The 21,662-nt window shown below is 34.9% G+C and overlaps 1 protein-coding gene across 3 annotated transcripts in view; it reads left to right on the plus strand.

Moving 5' to 3' along the window:
- Window positions 1–21,077, plus strand: part of SMCHD1 (structural maintenance of chromosomes flexible hinge domain containing 1) — a 96,166-nt gene extending 75,089 nt beyond the window's left edge. For 2 of the 3 annotated variants that reach the window (XM_087755543.1, XM_087755534.1), the window contains 16 exons: window positions 1,944–2,059; window positions 2,513–2,574; window positions 3,318–3,405; window positions 3,828–3,959; window positions 5,369–5,518; window positions 8,945–9,071; window positions 9,242–9,361; window positions 10,774–10,859; window positions 11,901–12,023; window positions 12,294–12,484; window positions 13,301–13,410; window positions 14,710–14,780; window positions 16,464–16,635; window positions 18,648–18,806; window positions 19,523–19,640; window positions 20,662–21,077. In XM_087755543.1, the coding sequence (XP_087611669.1) occupies window positions 1,944–2,059; window positions 2,513–2,574; window positions 3,318–3,405; window positions 3,828–3,959; window positions 5,369–5,518; window positions 8,945–9,071; window positions 9,242–9,361; window positions 10,774–10,859; window positions 11,901–12,023; window positions 12,294–12,484; window positions 13,301–13,410; window positions 14,710–14,780; window positions 16,464–16,635; window positions 18,648–18,806; window positions 19,523–19,640; window positions 20,662–20,764 (1,928 nt within the window). In that variant the 3' untranslated portion in view covers window positions 20,765–21,077. Of the gene's footprint in view, window positions 1–1,943; window positions 2,060–2,512; window positions 2,575–3,317; window positions 3,406–3,827; window positions 3,960–5,368; window positions 5,519–8,944; window positions 9,072–9,241; window positions 9,362–10,773; window positions 10,860–11,900; window positions 12,024–12,293; window positions 12,485–13,300; window positions 13,411–14,709; window positions 14,781–16,463; window positions 16,636–18,647; window positions 18,807–19,522; window positions 19,641–20,661 lie in introns of those variants that run through there. The other variant, XM_087755550.1, reaches the window with a different exon arrangement.
- Window positions 21,078–21,662: the final 585 nt, after the last annotated feature.

A 21,662-nucleotide genomic window follows, 5' to 3' on the forward strand; every position in this document is an offset into this window, starting at 1 on the left:
TGTTGGAAGGAACATAAAGAATATAATTAAGTCGGTACATGGATAAATGTGGAAATGGGAGCAGGTTGGGAACTACATGACTTTTGTATAGGCAAGTGGTGCCTTGCAAATGTATTTGAAGGAGTTGACAACTGTGTGAATATGAGTGATCCTGCTGATACAGAATACTTGGTTTCTTAGAGAGCTTTTGGCAAGTTCCTTAACCAAATGCTCTTAAAGTAGCTGTTACAGGACACTGTCCTTCCTATACTTCTGTCTTTAGTTTACCTTTAGGTGGACTTAAAACCAAAAAAAATTGTCTATCCCAGAAGTATTTTCAGTTCTGTTTCTGTTTCACAGTGTGATTTCAGCACAAGCATCTGAATTTTTCCCACCTATTCTCTGTATTCCTTTGTAAATAATTCTAGATTCCCATATGATAAACATCTCTTAAAGGTGACAAAAAAATCAGAAAATCTGCTTCATAAAAATCCATTTATTGTATCCCAAGCCTGTATGAAATACCTGCAACATCTATTCAAAATTTAGAACAAAAAGCATTTATTTGTAGTACTAGGAGTTGAGAAGCAGAATACCTCCCACAAATATGAGGTCTGTGGTGTGGGGGCTTGTTTCTTGACCAAAGAAGGTTTGTATTCAAAGGTAATAATTATACTGTCATAACTTGATGAGCCAACATTTTTATGGAAAGAGGGTTTTAGTCTTTAAAATACTCCATGCAGTGTTAAGAACTTGACTAAATTCACAAAGTATTTTAGTTTTGCCTAGAGGAAGCATACTATAGAATCACAGAATCACAGAGTGATTTGGGTTGGAAGGGACCTTTAAAGATCATCTAGTTCCAACTCCCCCACCAATTAGACCTTTTTCAAATGTAGTGTGTAGTATAAAAGAACCAGGTTTTGAGAGAGGGAGAGACTTAAACAGCTTCGTCAGGAGATAACATAGTATATATGACATTAAATTTTGGTATAAAATTAGATATTAAATTCCTTATTAACAGCTTCATATTTAATTAACACCCTAATTATTGGATTTACTGGTGAACTTGGGTACACCCGAGGGCAGGCACTGTAATCTTGGAGGAAGACATGCTTGAATTTTTCATACACATCAAAGCACAGTCCTTCCTTAAAGTGCAAAATTCAGTTCACATTTTCAACTAGAAGAAGGGTAGCTTTATTCTACTTTGGATTCCATTTCCTTCAGACCACTAAACTTTCTGTGGAATATATAGAAAAAGCTAAATTTTTCAGATCGGGATATAAAATGGCAAGTATTTTGACTGCAGGACCAGTCAACAGCAAATGGAGGAGTGAAAAGTATCCCTATATTCTACTTGTAACAGATTTAAGTATGTAATATTGGTCCGTAAGAAGTAGCTAAACTCAGCTTCAGATTCATAGCCTGAGTCCTCCTTTTTGTTACAGTGTGGCTAATAGATGGGGAAAATGGTAGCAGTGCTGGTACAGTCTTTTTCCAACTACTGTGCCTTTCTATCCAGTAGTTCAATGGCTAAAGCACTTGTGAAGGAAGAGGGCGATCTCGATTTCCTGTCCTTGAAGGAAGGAGTCAGCTACTTAACTAGCTAATGATTGTTCTTTCCTGAGAACAAGAAGCCTGGGTTGCTATTTTGATAAGAATGATAATCTGGGAAAGGCAGACTTGAAATTTGAGGGTTTTCTTAAAGCAGTCATTGGATAAAGTGTGTGTGTGTGTGTGTGTGTGTGTGTTAAGGATTGTTACCTGGTCTAATTACAGGGCGAGGGAGAGAAGAGTTCCCTTATCTGGTTTTAAATTTTTTGTTGTTTAGGTTCTGTTTGGAATGCAGGTTTTGTGTGTTTTTCCTCTAGGTATAAGGGAGACACAGAAATTCATGGAGTTTTATCTTCTTAATTCTGAATAAAAATAATCCTAAAAAAATGTTGTCTTTCATTCTACAGATTTTATGGTCAGTGTTCTTTCTGAAGATGACAACATTATTAAAAATATTAATCCAGCACGGATTTCTATGAAAATGTGGGGGACACAGAGCAGTGGAACTAGGATACCAATTGATGTAAGTCATCAAAATGTGTTTTCAGAACGGATATCAAAATGCCAGCATAGGACAAACATACTTGCAGTAGAAACTTTCCTTCCTTTAACTTGGATCAATGTCCTGTTCTAGATTTTAAATAACAAGTATTACATATTAATCATATTTGTTTATCAGTATTTGTCCTGTAACAAGTTGTCAGACTGTTGAAATGTCAAGACTATAGTAAGGACAGAAATGCTACTGCTGTGCAGAAACTAATAGCAGGGAGACTTAAAAGTTGTCGCCCTGAATTTTGCAAAGAAAAGACTCCCAAGAATTAAGAATATGAAGCTAGTGTCTAAATTATAGGTGATCTCACTGAATTTCTGTATGCTATCAGTACTGCAAGTCACGAAGACTTGATAGCATATTACAAGTAAGGTACTCTAACTTTCAGTATATTGCATTAAATTTTTTGCATCTTTTTTTCAGGTTACAATATTCAGCTGTAGTAAAGTGAAGGATGATAAGGAAGATGGCTTCTTTTACTTCAGGTATAGCAGCATTTATTTTATAATTATGTATTTTGTACAGTAAGTTGCATTAGTAGTTTGAAATAGAAACAAGTTTTAGGTTTTGATAATAACAACCTGTTATAGAATTAGCATGCTACAGTGCTATGAAATGGTAAAAGATATTAGCAAGATGCAATGAACATGAGGATTGAATTCTTCCCTAGATACATTTGACATTTGTTTAATCTGAGAGTAGAAAAAGGAGTCTAAGATAATATATTAGAATACATGAGTTATTATGAGTTACCCAACTTTGTACACTTTCTGAGTAAGAGACGGAATTAGCTATTCAAATTTTATGTGAATTCAAGCCAAATGATTAAATTTGAAGAGCATTTGTTGTTGTTGCAGATCTAAACATCTCTCTGCTCTGTTTCAGTAGTTTTGTGAAAATTCATTAAATGGAAAGTGAAATGAGGTAGACTTGCAGATTTCTGAATAATAGGGCCACAACAAACTTCCTGTCAGCTAGTAGAGACAAACTCTTCAAGGAGACTTTCCTCATCCAAGCTTCCAAATGCCTTATTCTAGTTCTTGAGAAACTTCCATGGCATTCCTGCTGAAGGAGGAGTATTATGGAGGAATACTAAAATATGTCATGCATTAACAGGACTCAAACTAGTTTGGAGGACTACTCAGAATTTTAATTGCTTGCATAATTACATACTTGTCAATTCAATATTGACTTGCTTTTGCTTGGTTTTTGTTTTTGATTTACTTAGGGATAAAGTGGTTCCAGAGAGAGTGGGCACTTACAGTATCCAGTTTACCTTTGCAATGGATAGGACAAATACGCTCAGCAGTGACCAGGTTTGAATCTATAATTAATTACATGTAGCCAAGAACATGTAATACATGAATACAGAATCAGCTGGGAGAAATATTATGGTACTTTCTAGATTCAGAATGCAAATACTTCTACGTGGAAGCTTTGCAAAAAATTATATTTTTATTTTTGATAATTACTGATTTCAGACTGTTGATTATCAAAATATGTTTTCATTAGCTTTTATAACTAAGCAGAAATTCTGTGGAATAACAGAGCTGCATAATTTGCAACCTAGTAGAACTGTTTTATGGTCATGTTAATTTATTTCAAGATTGTAAGTAAATTTCACATGCATTTGTTTCAGTATTTTTTGAGCAACCCATGTGTGCAGGTGAATTGCAGTGAATTATGTCAGTCTTTATTTTGTTTTGTTTTATTTTATTCTTCCTCCTTTTTCTGCTAGATTATAGTTGAAGTTGTACCTAATGACCCTGTACGCTTGTCACCTGATTCTTTACCAGCTACTCCAGCAGTTTCCAATGTTCGAGCTCTTACTAGCCGTACACTGGTCAAGGATTTATACCTCCATGTAATGGTAATTATACTTTAATACAAAATCATAATTAGGGAAATATATAAGACTGCGAAAAATATGTTGAATTTTGCTGTAAGGTGTTGCTGCTCTCTCTTTGCAGATTAACTTCACAGAAAATATGTAAATCAGTGATTTCCAGTTTATGACAGGTGCATCTTGTTTTATTTACATACAGATGACCAAAACTGAAACATGCAATCCTTGCTGTCAGGCATCTCAATTGAAACTCATTTCTTGTTGCCACAGGAAAAAAAAAACATTTCAAGGATAGACTCTAGTGGGAAAACACTTATATATACAGCAGACGTTTCTCTCCATGATTTTTCTTCCAGGAGACAGTTTCTCTTAGAAATCTTGTATTACAAAAAATAAGGTTTCCTGAACTTTGAATGTTCACAAGGATACAGGGAGATCACTTACCAGTTACTGCCATGGGCAAAACAGACTCAACTTTTGGAAAATTAATTTAATTTCTCAACAATTAAAAAAGATTTGAGTAGTGAGAAACAGAGACAAAAAAAGTAAAGCAACACCTTCCGCCCCACCCTTTCCCAGGCTCAGCTTTGCTCCAGACTCCTCTACCTCTCCCTGAGTTGTGCAGGGGGATGGGGAATGGGTGTCACGGTCAGTCCATAACAGCTCTCGTGTGGGTCCCTCCATGGGCTGCAGTCCTTCTGGAACAGGCTGCCCAGGGAAGTGGTTGAGTCCCCATCCCTGGAGGTATTTAAAAGACGTGTAGATGTGACGCTTAGGGACATGGTTTAGTTGTGGACTTGGCAGAGTTAGGTTTACGGTTGGACTTGATGATCTTAAAAGTCTTTTCCAACCTAAACGATTCTATGATTCTATGAACTGCTCCAGCATGAGTCCTCTCCACAGGCTGCAGTCCTTCAGGAAATATCTCCCTGCTGCAGCGTGGGATCCTCCACAGGCTGCCATGGGGATATTTGCTCCACTGTGGTCCTTCATGGGCTGCAGGGAAATACCTGCTCCACTGTGGTATCCCCACAGGCTGCAGGGGAATCTCTGCTCTGGCGCCTGGAGCACCTCCACCCCCTGCTCTCTTGCCTTGGTGTTGCCTCTGCTGTTTCTCTTTGTTGTCTCCCATCCCGCCCCCCCCCCCCCCCCCTTCTCCTCTGCCTGTGCATTTTTCCCCTTTCTTAAATATATTTTCCCAGAGGAAGCACCATTTTGGCTGAGGGGATTGGCTGTGCCCTGCGGTGGGTCGGTTGGAGCCAGCTGACACTGGCTGTGTCTGACACAAGGCAGCCCCGGCTTCTCCTTGCAGAGGCTGCCCTGCAGCCCCACCACTGCCAGCACCTTGCCATGTAAACCCAATGCAGTATACAAATGCATTACTTAGTTCAATTCATGTTCCAAACTAACTTTTTTGTCTTTTTTACTTACAGGATGAATACAACAACCACACTGGAATTGATCTAGTTGGCAGAATAATAGCAAAAATTAAGAGCCCCAATGAAGATGATATAGAGATCCCACAGTTTCAGGGGAAAGTCAGTGCAATTGAGTTTCCATTTCACAGAGGATCAGCTGAAATTGTAAGTGTGACTGAAATACACAGTTAGCTCCATGAGCAGTGGATCTAATGAGGCCTATTTTCCTATAGTTTCAAAGCTGATCTTACATCTTGTCATGGTTTGTGGAGGGTTAGCATATTGTAGCCTTGCCTTACTGATAAGTAGATAAGTTATTTCTTCTCTGTTTGGTTGCTGATTTTCAGAAAACCTGAAGGAGAGATATTCTTTAAACTGGTTATCCTTGCAAAGTGAGGGAAGTTTACAAATACATTCAAAAACTCAGTTAGGGACTGGGACATACAGGGGAATCCAGGATAAGTCTATTTCTCATTTGAATTTCACATGTAAATAACACTTCACCAATTTGTAGTTAAGCCATTAATAGTAGTGGTATTTTACATTTTTATTTATAATACTGTCTGGCTGTAATATCTTAAGATCATTTAGTCTGACCTCTTCATATATACATAATTAAGTTATACCAGGTTCTCTTCACATTTTGTCAAGCTAATTGGGCTTATATATACTTTGCAGAAAGGCATCCTATCCTCATTTGAAGAATTAAAGATAAAACTACCACTTGTCTTTATGCTTTATTTTAGTCATTAGCGCCCTTGACTGTTAAAAATGCTTGCCTTATTTCAGTTTGAGTCTCTGGCTGTAGCATCATGCATACCTCCAAAAGTACTGCATATTGTAGTCGTGTCATTGCAGTCACTTTTTCTTCAACAAATACAGATTGAATTTTTAAAACCTATGAGTTCCATTTGTAACAATTGTTAAAAAGTATAATGTAAAAGACACAAATTCAAACGTACACAAGCACAAAACCAGAAACTGTTCAAAACACACCAAAAAAACCCCAGCTGAGCGTAGAGCCGCACATTTGTTCTCAGTGGAATGATCACAATATGTCTCTTAAAAGCCTACAGAGAACTTCAGTCAATAGGGCTATTCACATGATAAAATAGGTATATATACATTTTTTTTTTTTTAAAGTTGCTTAAGTATCATATAAGAATTGCAGAGCAAAAGTATACCCCTAATTCATTTGGTTCCTCTGGTTGTCACATGTCTTACTAGCCTGAAATCTATGAAAATCTTCAAACAGAAGGTGTACTGAAGGAGGATCCAACTTCTTTTAAAAGCAATTTTCTCAGCCACCTTTCTAACTTGTTCACTGGAAGCAGCTTCCCAGCAGACCAGCATCAGTGTGTGCCAGCTGGAGGCAGACACTGCCTTAGCAACAAACACAAAATCTCTCAGTACATCTTGGAAATCACCACAATAAAACCCCAGTAGAATCACTAAAATCTACAGATCCTCCATACAAACTTCTTCATAATATATTTTATATATGATGTACATCAGCTGCTTTTATGGAACTACATAAATGAAACTTCATGGCACAGCATAAATAATTCTCTGTCGATAACAGTCAAGGACAGAAACATCCAGTTAACACGGGCAAACACTTTTCACTGAACAATCTGTCAAACTCTGGTCTACTCCGATCCGTAAGGAAAAGTGACAAAATATGTATGAGAAACAAGCTAGAAAAATAAAATGCATGGACCGATTAGAGGTATCAGTTAAAATTAATATACTAATTGATTTATGGTGCACTCTCACATTTTTCTCAGGCAGGTGGGGTGTAAAGTGCAAAAGTGTAGGTAAGGAGTTGGCTATAACCACTGGTCTAATAAAATAGCGCTTTTCTCCACAAATCTTGCATTTACACCTGTGGTAGAAATTTCAACAGATGTTTAAAACTTAATACTGTTGAGGGGAATAATAACCCCATAGAGTGGACTCTTGACAGTTCAGATAAAATTACTGGATAATTTCTCAGACTCCTCACTAATGCAGAAATAACAATTTTTTTATCTCCATCTGCTAGTAACCTGCTGTTGAGCCTTTGTGACCTAAATACACCAGCCTTGCTTCAGTGACTAAACTAACAACCTATGTAAGGGGGGGGCATGTTTGAGGGGTTTTTTGTTTGGCTTGTTTTGGATTTTTTTTTTTTTTTTTTTTTGTAAGCAGATGCTTTTTCTTTCTATTTATATATTCCTGGTTTGTTTGAGGGATGGGGTTTGCATTCTTCTGCTTTCTCATTACTGTGATCCGATGAGATCCTACTGCTTTTGACAGTAACTTGTGTTCCCTAGTTTCCTAGTGGGAGTAATTCCATTTCAGTGAATCCCATATCTCTTCCCCTCTTCAGGCAGTTTTCAGTTGTCTAGTTTATACTGAGTTCTCTGACTTTAGACAACTCAGCAAAACTCATGTGGAAAGGATTTGTTGGTTGTGATGCAATGTACTTTTCATATGACTAGTAATGGGGAGAGGAGGGGACACACCAATGCTTTTTTCAAATATCTTGAAATTGTTCCATCTTGTTTATAAATATAATCATGTGCAGTTAGCATCAATGTAATGAAGTTGATAATCTGACATGTTTACCCTTACACTGAGGTTCAGCAATACTAAACTTGTTTAATGAAGGAAAATGTTTAGATTTTTATTAGTGTAAATTTTCTAAGGAAAATATATTTCCACTACAGACTTCTCCTGATTAAATATGTAGCTGCAATATTTTTGAAAGCCATGAAGACTATCTTTGAAGGTTATATATCTATCTCTTCTTTTAGGCTGCAACCACCTCTCTCTTGATTTGGCCAGTTGAGTAGCAATTTCTACATGTTAAAGGTGGAAACAGTATGAGTTTTATTATAAGCATTATTCATTTTATGCATGATACCTTTCCCAAAGTAACAGCACATTTAGATATTACCTTATACTAATTTTATTTCTGTTTACCATTCTTTATGGTTTTATAATATTTCCTGTGTTTGTAAAGAAAGGCAAAGGATTTAGTTTGTTGTTTCAATAAGGAATTGATAGAAATGGGATGTTCATGTTAGTGTTTGGATATATATTGTTCATTCATTTGGGACCTGCTGTCTACTTCCATGGTAACAGCAGTAACTTCAACTCAGCACTGGGAATAGTTTGTTTTTCTTTCTCTGTGTTTATGTATTGGGTCTTTCTTTTTAATGTTCCGTTTGCATTTGTTCACATGCTGAATGAAATACATCTGAGGAAATCTTGCTTATGGGACAGTGCAGATAATATTTTTTTCTGAGCATATGTCTCTTAAATAAAACATATAGCCAAAAATAATAAGACTCTTTAAACAGGTAAAATGACAATCTTAATTCTTAAAGAATAAAATAGTTACTGCTAAATCTTTGTATTTTGCTTCTTTTTATTAGGTATAAAAGGCATTTCCAAGCCACTACTTAAAACTGCAGTAATATTGTATAGACATCATGTGTTAGACAACTTTCTAAGATTTAGTGTTTGAAGAATGTTTATTTTATTTTATGTATTACCTCAAGTGCGAACATAAACTTATGTATGTATGTTTGTTTGTTTTATTAGAATTTAGTGCTGGCTGAAAACAGTCCTGGAAGAGATAGCACTGAATATATTCTTGTATTTGAGCCAGATCTGCCAGCTTTGAAAAAACCTTTGGAACCATACTATCTGTCATTTATGTTTTACAATGGTATGTTTCAATTACTCTAAAATGCTTGCTTTTCCTTAGAACCAACTATTTTTAGGTCCATAATACTTCTTCAGAACTGTGTAATAGTTCAATAGATTTTTGCTGATGTTTAAACCAACTAAGCCTGTTACTGCATTTTCTTCTAAAAATATATATATTTATTTCTGTAGATTTCAAGAAGCAGCAACAGATGGCAACACTTACAAAGGAGAGAGACCAATTATCTCATTCCATAGGTGTTTACAGAAATTGGTTTGATACTACTAATCAGCTTGTAACTGAAATTAAATGTAAGTGCAATCAAATAGATAAATACATTTCCTGGGAATTAAGCTTTTTTTCCTTTAATAAATTTGAGAATACAGAGAGGGGGAGAAAAATGGGTATTTGAAATAATGAGATACTGTAATTAGAGGGGAGCAGAAAGGAGTATATCTTTGCATTAGCAGGGAAGCATCTAGTTATTTGGATGGACCTACCTAGGAAGGGTCTTGATTTGAGGTAGAATGTCTTATGTCAGAACCGTCAAAAGGAGGAAGAAAACATTGAAGTTGGTAGTCTGATTCTTTTTTTCCATGACTGCTTTGCACTCCCATCTTTGCAATGGATATGTGAATGCTCATCTGTCTGGAAATTCAACAGTTGCATAAAAACTACTTTAGAAAATGAATGACAGATAATCCTTTTTCAAAAAGTTAGTCTTACATTTTCAAAACGTTACTTTTTCACCCTACATTTGACCCTATGTACATTATTCAAAAGTATTGTGTAGCTATTCATTTTTTATCTGTATGTTCTTCAGCAAATATAATCCTTTATAAAGCCTGTTAAACAGCAGAGCAGTATGAGGGCAGTTGTTTATGGGAAAGGGAGAGATGAGGGAAATATTTTCTTTGCATTATTTTTTTGTTTGAATCATCCTGTCTGTTGATCAGAAGGTTTGTTTTAATAGATGCATTTTGAATTTTTATTTTAAGTAATCACTAAATGTAAATAAAGCATGCTGGAATTAGAAGATGCTGCTGTATCTTGTATTTTTAGTACAGGGCTATGTTTCTGTTACTTGCTTACTGCATGTTTCCATTATGGATGCAAATTGCTGAATTCCAGTGTGAAAGGCAAAAAGTTTTGCTTCATATTTGCAGATTTTTGCACACCTCGAGAGAGTAAGTTAGAGCACAGTATTATACTTTATGCTTAAGTAACATTTCCAAATACAAACCTGTTTGAATAGAGAGAATGGGAAGCTGCTTACCTGTTTACTCATTTGTTTTCAAAATTGCTTCATCTCAGATATGAGAGTTGAGGAAATAGTGTCCGGAAAGTGGTGTTCCATGTAACAGACAAAAGAGGGTAGTGCCAGCTACCACTCTTCCTTTCCTTCTTGCCATTTTGCCTGTTGGAGAACCATTTGGAAAGAATTGAGGATGAAAACAAAAAAGACCTTACATTCTCAGACTGATCTAAGGACTAGCCCCATTGCTTCCTGAAGCTGAAGGGGATGGCAGCTGGTGAAATTGCTTAGAAGCTGGACAAATAACAAGACCTTTGTGGACAAATCCTGATTTTCTGTGCTGAAATTGAGAAGTAGATATCATCAGCTGTGGGTGGCATAATTCTGAAAAATTGTAAGAAACTCTGTAAGAAATATTCTGTTGCTTTCTAATATTTCCTTACTCTCTGTTAATTTTATTGGTTTCAGGTCAGGTTAAAGAAGCTGAAACAAGAGAAACTCACCTGAAGAACGAACTGAAAAAACACCAAATTGAATTACCACAGACAAACACAGTATGGCTTATTTCTTACTAAACTCCATAACATCTCAAAAATAAATCTAATCTTAATATGAAATTGATATTATTATATAACATTATTGAATCACACTGGTATATACACAAGCACCTGTTACCGAAACCCTGAAAATTTAAACCATGAGGAAAATTTGTCGATCAATACCAAACTTAAATTTTTTTTACTGTTCTGCTAGTGTGCCTATCTCTTAAGGAAACTGCTAGAGAAAGAAGTGAAACTTCTCTTTTATATCCTGATCTTGCTTTTGCCTTTCTGCTAAGGTTACCAGTTGTGTTACTGGTACTGCTAGTTTTAAAAATGGATTTTTGCAGGCTGATCAGTATACACTGGATGTATTCTGGCATAAGTAGACCAAAGGAAAACACTTCTTTGCAGAGAATTAGTGAATTTCATATGTTGCTGCCAAAGTTGATGTAAAAATAAGTTTGAAGGATTCAGGGCAATGTACCTCATTGCTAATTTCCCATAAAGATCCAATTATATTTTAAAGAAACTTTTTAAAGAAAACTTTCAAACTACTAACATTCTGGGAGAAAAAAAAATGTAAATAATCAGTTATCTTTAGATCAAATAAAAACAAGTGTTACAGTCATTAAACACAAATCAGTAAAATTAAATTATACACATTCTGCAGTCATGATACCCAGGTTCCCCCTGCTGGCTAAATTTTTCAGGCCTGGACATAGTCCCCTTCTAAAATGGTTTCTTTTTGTACGTTTGGGGTTGCCTTTTCCTACTGATTGAAATTTTCTTCAGTTTTGGCTTTAATCAAGCTCTGGTAGCTCTTCATAAAAAGCTCCCTGAAAGCTTTTAAGGAAAAGTTCATAGTCACAATTGCAGTATGCCTCCTTTTGCTGTCTGCTAAGATTATGTGCAGTGGTCCCCTGTATAGTAAGAGTCTGTTTGAGATTATTGAATGTTTTTTTGTTGGGAACTTGATTGACAACAGGTACAGTAACTACTTCGGCAGCTCGGCCCAATGATATATGCTTGCTAACTTTAAATTTTAATTCTCAGCTTCAGTATGTGGATTCCCTTATAAAACAAAAGATGCTGGATCAAGAAGGAGTAATGAAACAGCCAAGAAGAACTTGTACCCTCCCAAGCTATCCAAAAGGCAACCAGGATATTTTAGGCAAGGTGAGCTTTCTTTCAGAGAGCCTTCAAATGAGTTTTGTTGGTTCCAGGAAGTGGTAGTGATGAAAAATTAGTAAACTGAATATGCAAGTAATTTTTAGGAGTATTAAAAAGAAGATAGCATTCTCGACCCATCAGGTGACCAGCTCTTTTAACAGAGCCATCAACAGGGGAATTAACTGCCTGATTGATGTTGCAGGATGATTGGGATTAGTATGAAAAGGGGAGGTGGTCTTGGCTTCTATTTTGACTGTCCTAACTTCTATGGTACAGATTGCACATTTAGCACAAATTGAGGATAACGAAGCAGCAAAAGTTATCTCTTGGCATTTGGCAAGCGACATGGACTGTGTAGTCACACTGACTACTGAAGCCGCTCGTTCTATTTTTGATGAAACTCAAGGTCGACAACAAGTGTTACCCCTTGATTCTATTTACAAGAAGACGCTCCCTGACTGGAACAGGTAGAGAAAAAACAATGAAACTTCTGCATTTGTATTACACGCTTCTTCAGCTTTTTTTTTGTCTAATTTCTTTTTTAAACTTGACTCCTATTAAAGATTGGAAGTATAAAATTCCTGGCTTCATAATTATAGCAACAGTAATGTCACTTGAAATGTTAGCTGAAATCCTAGCTTTATAGCTTTAACTGTGCGTTGTTCTTTATTTAATAGGGTGTTTCTCTTAAAAAGAAAAGACAACCTGCCATTTTTTTTTCTTCATTTCTACATGTTTTCTAGAGCAGGAACTTTTTTTTAATCATTCTAGTGCTTCAAATCAAATTCTAACTTTTTTAAAAGTCCAGTTCTGGAGTACTTTCCCTAAAATCATCTGTAGTAATAGAAATTCATTCTGCTGTTTTGGTTTTCTGGAAGATAAGGTAAAAATATAATAATTCTGTGCCTGAAAATAATTTGCTTATGAAGATGACTGCTGATATCATGAAGAATGCCTTTTAGAAAAGATCTGATGTGCAGATGTATTTATAAGGTCCAAAATCTCAGTTTTTGTCAAATAGTGTATTAAAACTTGTCCATAAAATTAGTCATATGAATTTGTTGGATATATGTCTCATTATAAATCAGTGTTTCACCAAAGCATCTTTAATATAACTGACATTTCAAATAACATTGGGATCATTTAGCACCTAATGTGGAAGTGTTAAGATGCATTCAATTCAGTTTGAGATTTCTGACTAGATTGTCAGAAGCAATAATGAAATAATGACAAATTACTTTTTTCTCTTTTCTTCTCCCTCACTCTTCCCTTTCTTTAACTAGGCCTTTACCTCACTTAAGAAATGGAAAAAAATACTTCACACCTATTGGAAATCCTGTATTTGCCAGAGATCTGTTAACATTTCCAGATAACGTAGAGCATTGTCAAACAGGTAAATGATACTAAAGAAATTGTTCATAACTTCTTTCTTTTTAATAAATGAAATACAGAAACATCACAAATCATAACCCATTCAGTAATCTTCATTGAGATGTTTGCAAATACCAGTGTACGTTCCTCGTGAGGTCTGCTGGTAAAAAGAGGATAACATTAGCGTTAAGTACTTGCAAACAGCAGTTGTGAAAATTTCAGCAATGACCACTGTCTTCTGCTTGTTGTCTTATTTTTATTTTCTCTACTATATATACTAGAGGTTTTTTTCTTTTTAAAATTACTGCAGCATTATCTTATTCCCAAGCTCATGTAAGCAGAAACTGACAATCAAGATACTGGTTTTATATTTTCATGTTGCAGAAGTTACTGCTTTTGTTAGGCTGTTTTTCCAGTCCTATTCCTCTCAGCAATGTGTAATGCATAGATTTATGTACACTCAGACCAAACTGTACATGACTATATAAGTTATACTTAAATAGTTACAGTAAGAATAAGCTTTCAATTTTTATGTAGATTTCAGCTTAGGGAACCATCATCCTCTTGCTCTTTCTAACAACATAGCAGTACCTACCTTTTCTTACACTCCTTTTCTTAAATTAAGTAGACCTACTCCTTTATATTGAGAGTTGGAATCTGTAATTAGTTCAACTAGTTTTTCATTTTCATTTTTACTTCACAACTTTAACTATAAATTCTTCTGTGTGTTCCTCATTAGCAGATAGGCTATTACTTTTCTGGGGGAATTTAAAAGCCACATTGCTTGACATATCTCATGCAAGCCTACATCAAGTTAGACTTTGTATAGAACAGTCTTTTAGTAACAGAAGAAAGGTCTTAAAATCAGTTGGATGATCAGCCTGGGAATGTTTGGGTTTTTTTCTTTGATAACCCATTGAATATTACGAAACATATTAAGAAACCAAGAACACCATTGAAGGAGGACTTAAAAAAAATATCATTTACGTAATTTCATAAAGCTTGGCATTTTTTATTATGTATGTCTTCATAAATGTAAATGTAAGATATCAAGAGAGTACTTTGGCGGAAAATACAGTCAATTATGCCATAAGGCAATTAAACATACTAATTTTTTTTCTTTATTAATCCTTTGAAAACAGAAGATTGCATATTTATCTCAATTTCAGAATAAAATTTCATTGAAAAAAGATCATGCACATGCTATTTCCCTTGCACTTATCTGAAAAGCTGTAATAATGATGCCTCAGAATTGATTTTTCAAAACTCAAGTTATTTTGTTGCGGAGAAATTTCATGGTTCAAAAAATTACATTTTTCAGTGTTTGGCATGCTCTTGGGTGACACTATCATTATAGATAACTTGGATGCTGCCAACCATTACAGAAAAGAGGTATGTTTCAATTATTCTTGATATTTTTTAAAAACAAATATATTGCATAGCTACATATTTAACACATTACAAACTTAGAATAATTACTAAGTTTAATGCTGCGTTAGCTGTAAGTGTGCTTACTGTCTGTAAGTCTCGATTCACTTAACAGTGAATGAAATCTTTATTATTGGCACTGACAAAATTACCTCCATTCAACAAATTCCATTATGTGAATGTTGCCATGAAGCATGGGACCATGATTTTAAAGATAAACATTTTCAGTTTTGCTGTTAGTGCTAAATGCAAATTCTTCAGTACTTTCCTAGTCCCTGTATGTATAATAAAACACAGGAGTCTGAGGCATATGATGAAATTTCAGATCCACTACAATCACTAAAATCTTGATGTGAAACTTACTAGACCTTTTTCTGACCCATTTTATTTAGGTTTAATGAGACACATTTTAGCAGGCAAGAGTCTCTGAGGAAGTCCTGACACTGGGCACTTTCAGCTTATGAGTTTGCTAGAATTGAAATAATGATTCAGCATAAGAATGTAGAACTGTACTGATTAAACATTAAGCTCTTGGGGCTCGATATTCTTATTTTTTTTCCTCTCCAGAAGTATAAGAAATTGTACTGCAGGGTTGTTCTTAAGAGAACAACAAGTTAACAAGGAACCTCTGGTGGCATCTAAAATTGCTTGCCTGTTTCGTTCTTTCACAGTCAGTGCAACACAGATTTCCTGCTCTGTGCTCTGGGCCTGGCCGGCTCTTTTACTCTGTGATTCCATTCCCTTTTTATTGGCTACCGCTAGCTGGTAATCTGGGAACAAGGATTGTCTTGAATGTTTCCAAAGAGTGTCTCAGAAATATGGATATAGTCATAGCAAAAAACAGATGATTGACATTAATATTTTAATTTTCATTGTGTGTTATAACCATCTCAGTGTCCATCAAGTGAACAAATAGCTACTATTTTTCAACTGTGAAGACTGTGTGTGCTTCTTTCATCAAAAAGTATATATTTTTTTACTGCAAAATCAAACACAAGAGACAGAAGAGTCAGATCTCGGTTGTTAATCAGTGTCAGGAGACTGACCATCTGTGTCTGTTCAGGAAAAGGTGTTTGTATATGTTGTCATTTCTCAAAATGAGGTGTGGGTCATTTCACTTGGTTAGTCTGTCACCCCATTTGTTTCGGTCACCCACCACAGGTAAATTTCATCAATTATATGGAAGTTTTATTGAATATGTTACAAGAAATAAATCCCTTGGAATTTAGATGCTTTAAATCTTGTGCATTTAAAAAAAAAAGAAAAAAGCCATCTTCGTCAAATAATTGAATAATTGCTCACACTTTTTTATCAGCACTAATGTTTATTGCCATTACTTCATAGTATATGTTGATAATTTGCTTTTTCCCGTATAGATCTAAATTCTGCCTCCAGAGTTCTGTTAAAATTTGAGGACGCGAAAAACCATGAAAAATCTAGTCTTCATAATTATTGGCAGTACTGTTTAATATATGCATTCTATTACATGAAAGCAAAAATCATGAAATGTAATTTCATAAAATACGTTCTCATTCGAGAACAAGCTGCATCGTAGTTGAAAGATACAAAGCTTCACAACAGCATTGCTGAAAACTTAGATTTTTCTATGGAATTACTAATTTCATATCACTTTTTATACCTGTGTAGGTTGTAAAAATTACACATTGCCCTACTTTGCTGACTAGGGAAGGGGACAGGATTCGCAGCAATGGAAAATTTGGAGGCCTGCAGAATAAAGCTCCTCCCATGGACAAACTCAGAGGAATGGTATTTGGAGCACCCATGCCAAAACTTTACTCTACTTTCTCTGGACAAATAGGTGGGTTAATGAAGTCATGAAAACACAGAACTTCCAGAATTATATTGCTTGCCTATTTATTGTTCTCTTATGTAAAATAAAAAGGAAAACTTCAATTTAGCATAAAGTTATTTTAAGAAATATGACCTGTATAATGTCCTATTTATGAATTCCCCTTTTCTTTAAAAACTTATAGTTAGTAAATTTCCTGAAAGAAAAAATAATAATTATGAGATATTCCCCCTTTTTCTTACTCTTATTAAAGAAAGAGTATAAGCAGTGGTAATCATTCAAACAGCAGGCGGATTGAATTCCAGCATCCTTGAAAAACAGAAGTTTCAGGTCTTTCTCCTCTGGAAACACCATACATCGATTTAGAATTTCTTACTGTGCAAGTGCGCTCTGTGAAACAGTGGTAGAAAAATTCCTGTTCTCATCAGAGTCATGCACAATAACATCTATGTTATTTCCCTAATGAGAAGATACCTTGTATTTCCTGTGGGATCACTTAAATTTCATTATGTACTTGGATTCTTCCTTTCAGAATAAAAGTTATAAAGGAAGTTAAAAGATGGCAGCTTCTGACATGTAACAGCTGACCTGACTAATTTGTAAAACATTGAAAAGTCTTATTCACAAATAAGGTTGTTCTTAAATACTTAATTTTCAAAAGAAAGGACATGAAGTTTTTCCATGACAGTATTCCTAGAAATGTGCAATGGACAGGAATGGGGGTAGAACGGGAGAGAGAGAGCGAACACATGTACCTATTGAAGTAGCCTTATATACAAGGAAACTACTTAACATTGACCAGTTGAGGGAGAAAAAAGACTAAAAAGATCTTCCCTAGGCATTTCAGTAAAAATATATTACATGTCAGAAAAACATAGTAAGTATTTCAGCTACAGACTGAAATATGCTGGTTTTAGCACACTTCATACTTGCCTGTCAACACATTTTCAATTGTTGAACTCAATTATTACTCAATGTGAATTAAATTGGAATTGTCTATAATTTAGTTCAGGAACAATCATGGTAGAAGAAGAGGGCATGGTTTTAATTTCACTTGGATTGTTACTGGACATTTAGAGGAAAATAATAGTGAAATTCCATATAAAGGACAGGACAGCACCTCATTACACAAGACTTGTTTTGAACTGAATTTTCTCCTTAACATTAGTTGTGACTTGCTCTTCTTCTATGTTTGTAGCATAAAAGGAAAGTAGTTACTTAAACTATGATTCCACTGACAAGGTACTTCTAAAAGACACTGTAATAAGAATTTACAGTGCCTTTTGTCAGTCTGCAGTAACTACATATGTGAACACTTTCACCCTGTGGCAAATGTGAAATAATTTAGTGTTCAGTTAAGCTTTGTGCAAGCTACCTCATATTCACCACCAAGTAAAATGAATGAGTTAACATGCTTGAACCCTTTCTTTATTGACATATTTATTCAATGCCTGCACAAAGAAAAATTCGTCTCATGTTAAAAGAGGAACAAAGTTTGTCAGCAAAATATGCCCTTGTTTACCCGAGTCTACTGCTGTCTCCTTGTTTAAATTTCCATAGGCAATACAAAGTGAAACTCAGTAAATGTTCTCTTGTTCCACAAGGTGGACTAGAATTCAAGCCAGTAATACAAGCTTCAGCTTTGTAGCCCTAAAAGCAAAACATACTACAAGCACACTTAATGGCATCAAAGGTAGAGAATTCAGTTTGGAGCACATAAGCGACAAGATGGGTAAAGAAATACCTGTTCGCCACATCATTTTCAGAGTTCGCTGGTACTTTACTGTGATCTAAGATACAGGCTCAAAAAGAAAAGAGAAATCAGTCTGTCTTTACAGTCATTTTAAGGACAGCCATTGGTCGACTATAAGTTTGGGTGGGTTTTTTTTTAAGTAGTGCTTTTTGAAAGATATGTTTTCTTGTGAATCTTATACATTGTCTGGATTTTATTTGGTAGCCGTCTAACTCAATGTGACCACTTACTTACTGTTCTGTGTTTTATTATTTTATTCTTCAATTAGATCTTCTTCAGCAATACCGTGCAGCAGTGGTGAAACTTGATAGTGTGAACAAGGACCTTGATTTACATTTGCAGTCACTTAACACTCCAGAAGTGCAAAAGAAAAAACAGGAACTTGCCGAACAAGAGAAAAGTCTCAAGCTAATAGAACAAAAATTGGGTAGGTTATTGTATTATATTTTTGGTGTCCTAAAGAACTGTTAAGTGCATCCAGATGTATTCTACTCTTACAAACTAACAAGTTCAAGCTATGAAGGAAGATTGCTAAAATTAATTAAGAGCTTAGAGATGTCTCATTTTAGGGAAAGAACAGAAAAACTGTATGTAGTGTGATGCTGTGGATATTGCCTAGACCAGCACTGCCCTGTGATGTGTTCAGACAATAAAAATGTGGTCAGTTAGTGTCTTGTGAACGTGAAACTATGATCTCACTAATACGAGATTATATAACTGTTAGTCTGGCTGGCCCAGTGGTAGAGAACATTGACATTCTTTTTGAAATGACTGTGTAGTAAAGAGCTGAATTGCTTTTGCTAAGGAAACACAATCAAAACATTGTACTACAAAAAGGAACACCCCTAATTCTGCAAGGATAGTATTTCTTAGTTAGAAATGGGTTTTATGTCAATAGCAAATCATTTATGATATTTCAAAATATATTTTTAAAAACCAACATATACTCTGTGACAACTATAAATAAAGCAAATGTTTTTACCTGTCATCTTTGAACTCAGTTTCAGACATAAGGTAACTATAAAATTTATGGCATGTCTAAAGCCTTACTTCAAAGGTTTAACACTACTGTTACAGGACCCATTTATAACCAATAGGATTAATATTTTTTTAAATTTGTTCTTAATTGCAACTTTTTCATAGGTATGACTCCATCAGATAAAGTCACTGAATCATTACTTCAGCCTATAATGTTAGATATGTCTGACACCCCCATCCCTCCCAAAAGAATGCGAAGAGAAACAGTAAAAAAATTGTATAGGTAAGTCTAGTCTGAATCTAATCATTACTTTCCCATATCCTGAATTCAAAGCAAAAACTAGTTTGTTTTTTTTGGCATGGGAGATTCTTTTTTTTTAATTTGTGTTTGTATACAATAACCAACAATGAGCAGAGTTTGCATAAGGCTGATTTTCAAGGTATTTTTAATTTCCTTTAAAGTCTCTACTGTTATTTAAGCTTGATATAAAGATCTGCTTGCTAATTCTAATTCTGCTTCTCTTTATGAACTGATTGATTGGCATCTTGGTGCATTCACATTCCCTGTATTTTCTGGTATATTCAACTCTTTTACACCCCAGAAATATTTGAGATGGCTTGGTCTGTAAACTCTTTTACGGTTTGGTGTCAAATACTGGGCGGATGAACAGAGAAAGAATCATTCTTACGTAACTTTTTCTAAGTAACTGTCTGAGGTGAGCTGGTGGTAAAGTGTTTAACACTGTTACCTCTTTACCTGTGTATCTGCTTCTACATTGCCTCTGTGGCTAATGAACATTTGTACACACACAAAATAAAATCAGGAAAATCTGTAAGTCTGTATCTTTAAAATGACATGGAACTGACTTTCCATTTCTCCTGTCTCTCCTCATGACTGCATCACTGTCTTCGCTGAATTATGGTCATATTTTTGAGATGATTTAAATCTTATTCAGCTGTGTTCTGTAAATTTCAGAATGGGTTTTAACTATATTACTATGTCTCTATTATTTATATTTGTTATTATTTTAAATTTTTTATCCACATGTAGAGAACTTAAGTGGTTATGTATTTAAACTATCTAATATTAGCCTGATGCTATTCCTAATTCTGACAAAATAATTACAAGGATAAGAAGCTATGCACAAATATGGGGTTTATAATGTTTATGCTAGTGGGAGCTCTGTGCTTTTGCATCAATTCTATCAAATATATATATATAAAAATAAAACCAAACATATATATAATATGTATAGAGAAAAATGGGCTTGTTCTATAAGCTACTGTACTATGTTTTTGTTTAGCTCAGAAGAATGGATCTCCTCTCCCACAAAAAAGCAGCAACAGCAACCACTGCAAATATCCCCTTCAGAACTTAACGGAACTCCACGAAAGAGAAAGGCATAGACTGATGAGACTTGCTGGAAATACCTATGTATTGAAAATGTGAATACATTCAGTTAAAGGAAATATTCATGTTGTATTACCCATTGTTATGAAGATTTTTATACTGATAGATATAAATGTATTTCAGTTAGTAGTAACAAAAATTTAAGTATTTAACATTGATAGCCTAATTTTTATATAGTTAATTTTCATTTCTAAGAGCTTTCAGAGTTTTTATGTTCATGTGTGAAAAAAATTTAAAATATATCCTTTTTTATTTATGAAAAAAAAATCAATCTTTTCAATAAAACTGCTTCAAACTGCAAAGCACTGCCAATATAATTGATTGTAATAATTAAGTCAACAGATTGTGGCATGAAATGAGATTTTCATTTAAAAAGCATCCCTGTCTGTCTTGGGGAAGAGAATTTTCTGGACTGCTCTTTTTTGATGTATGAGGTGTCAAAGTAATATCAGTTTAAAAGGCAGGGTTTGAGCAGTGATATACTGAGATCTAACCACAGCCATTTGTAGAGACTTCAGACAGTTAACAACAAGCCAGTATCTAAAGCTATGTCCACGCTACTGACGTGGGAATTCATAGCTCCTTCAGACAGTGCCAATGGAAAAAACAAAGTAGTAACTTGTGAGTGTGAACAGTGTAACAGGTTTACTAGGAGGCTCTTCTATGGATTGGGAGAGTGCTGATACTTAATGGGTGCAAATGAGATATAATATAGTATTAATGCTAACCACTTTTCAACAACTGTATTAGCGCAACCCTCATAAAAGAACCTCACTGCTTAAGCAGATCAAAAATTCATCCTTAAATTGATCCTTGATACCAAAAGTAGCTATGACAGAAGGATTTGAGTAGGAAACGGTAATGTCAAAAAGAAAAATCCTTACAGCTGAACTG

The sequence above is a fragment of the Nipponia nippon genome, unplaced genomic scaffold (genome assembly GCF_047370975.1).
Source record: "Nipponia nippon isolate SJK-2023a ecotype South Korea unplaced genomic scaffold, ASM4737097v1 scaffold_1, whole genome shotgun sequence".
Taxonomy (NCBI): Eukaryota; Metazoa; Chordata; class Aves; order Pelecaniformes; family Threskiornithidae; genus Nipponia; species Nipponia nippon.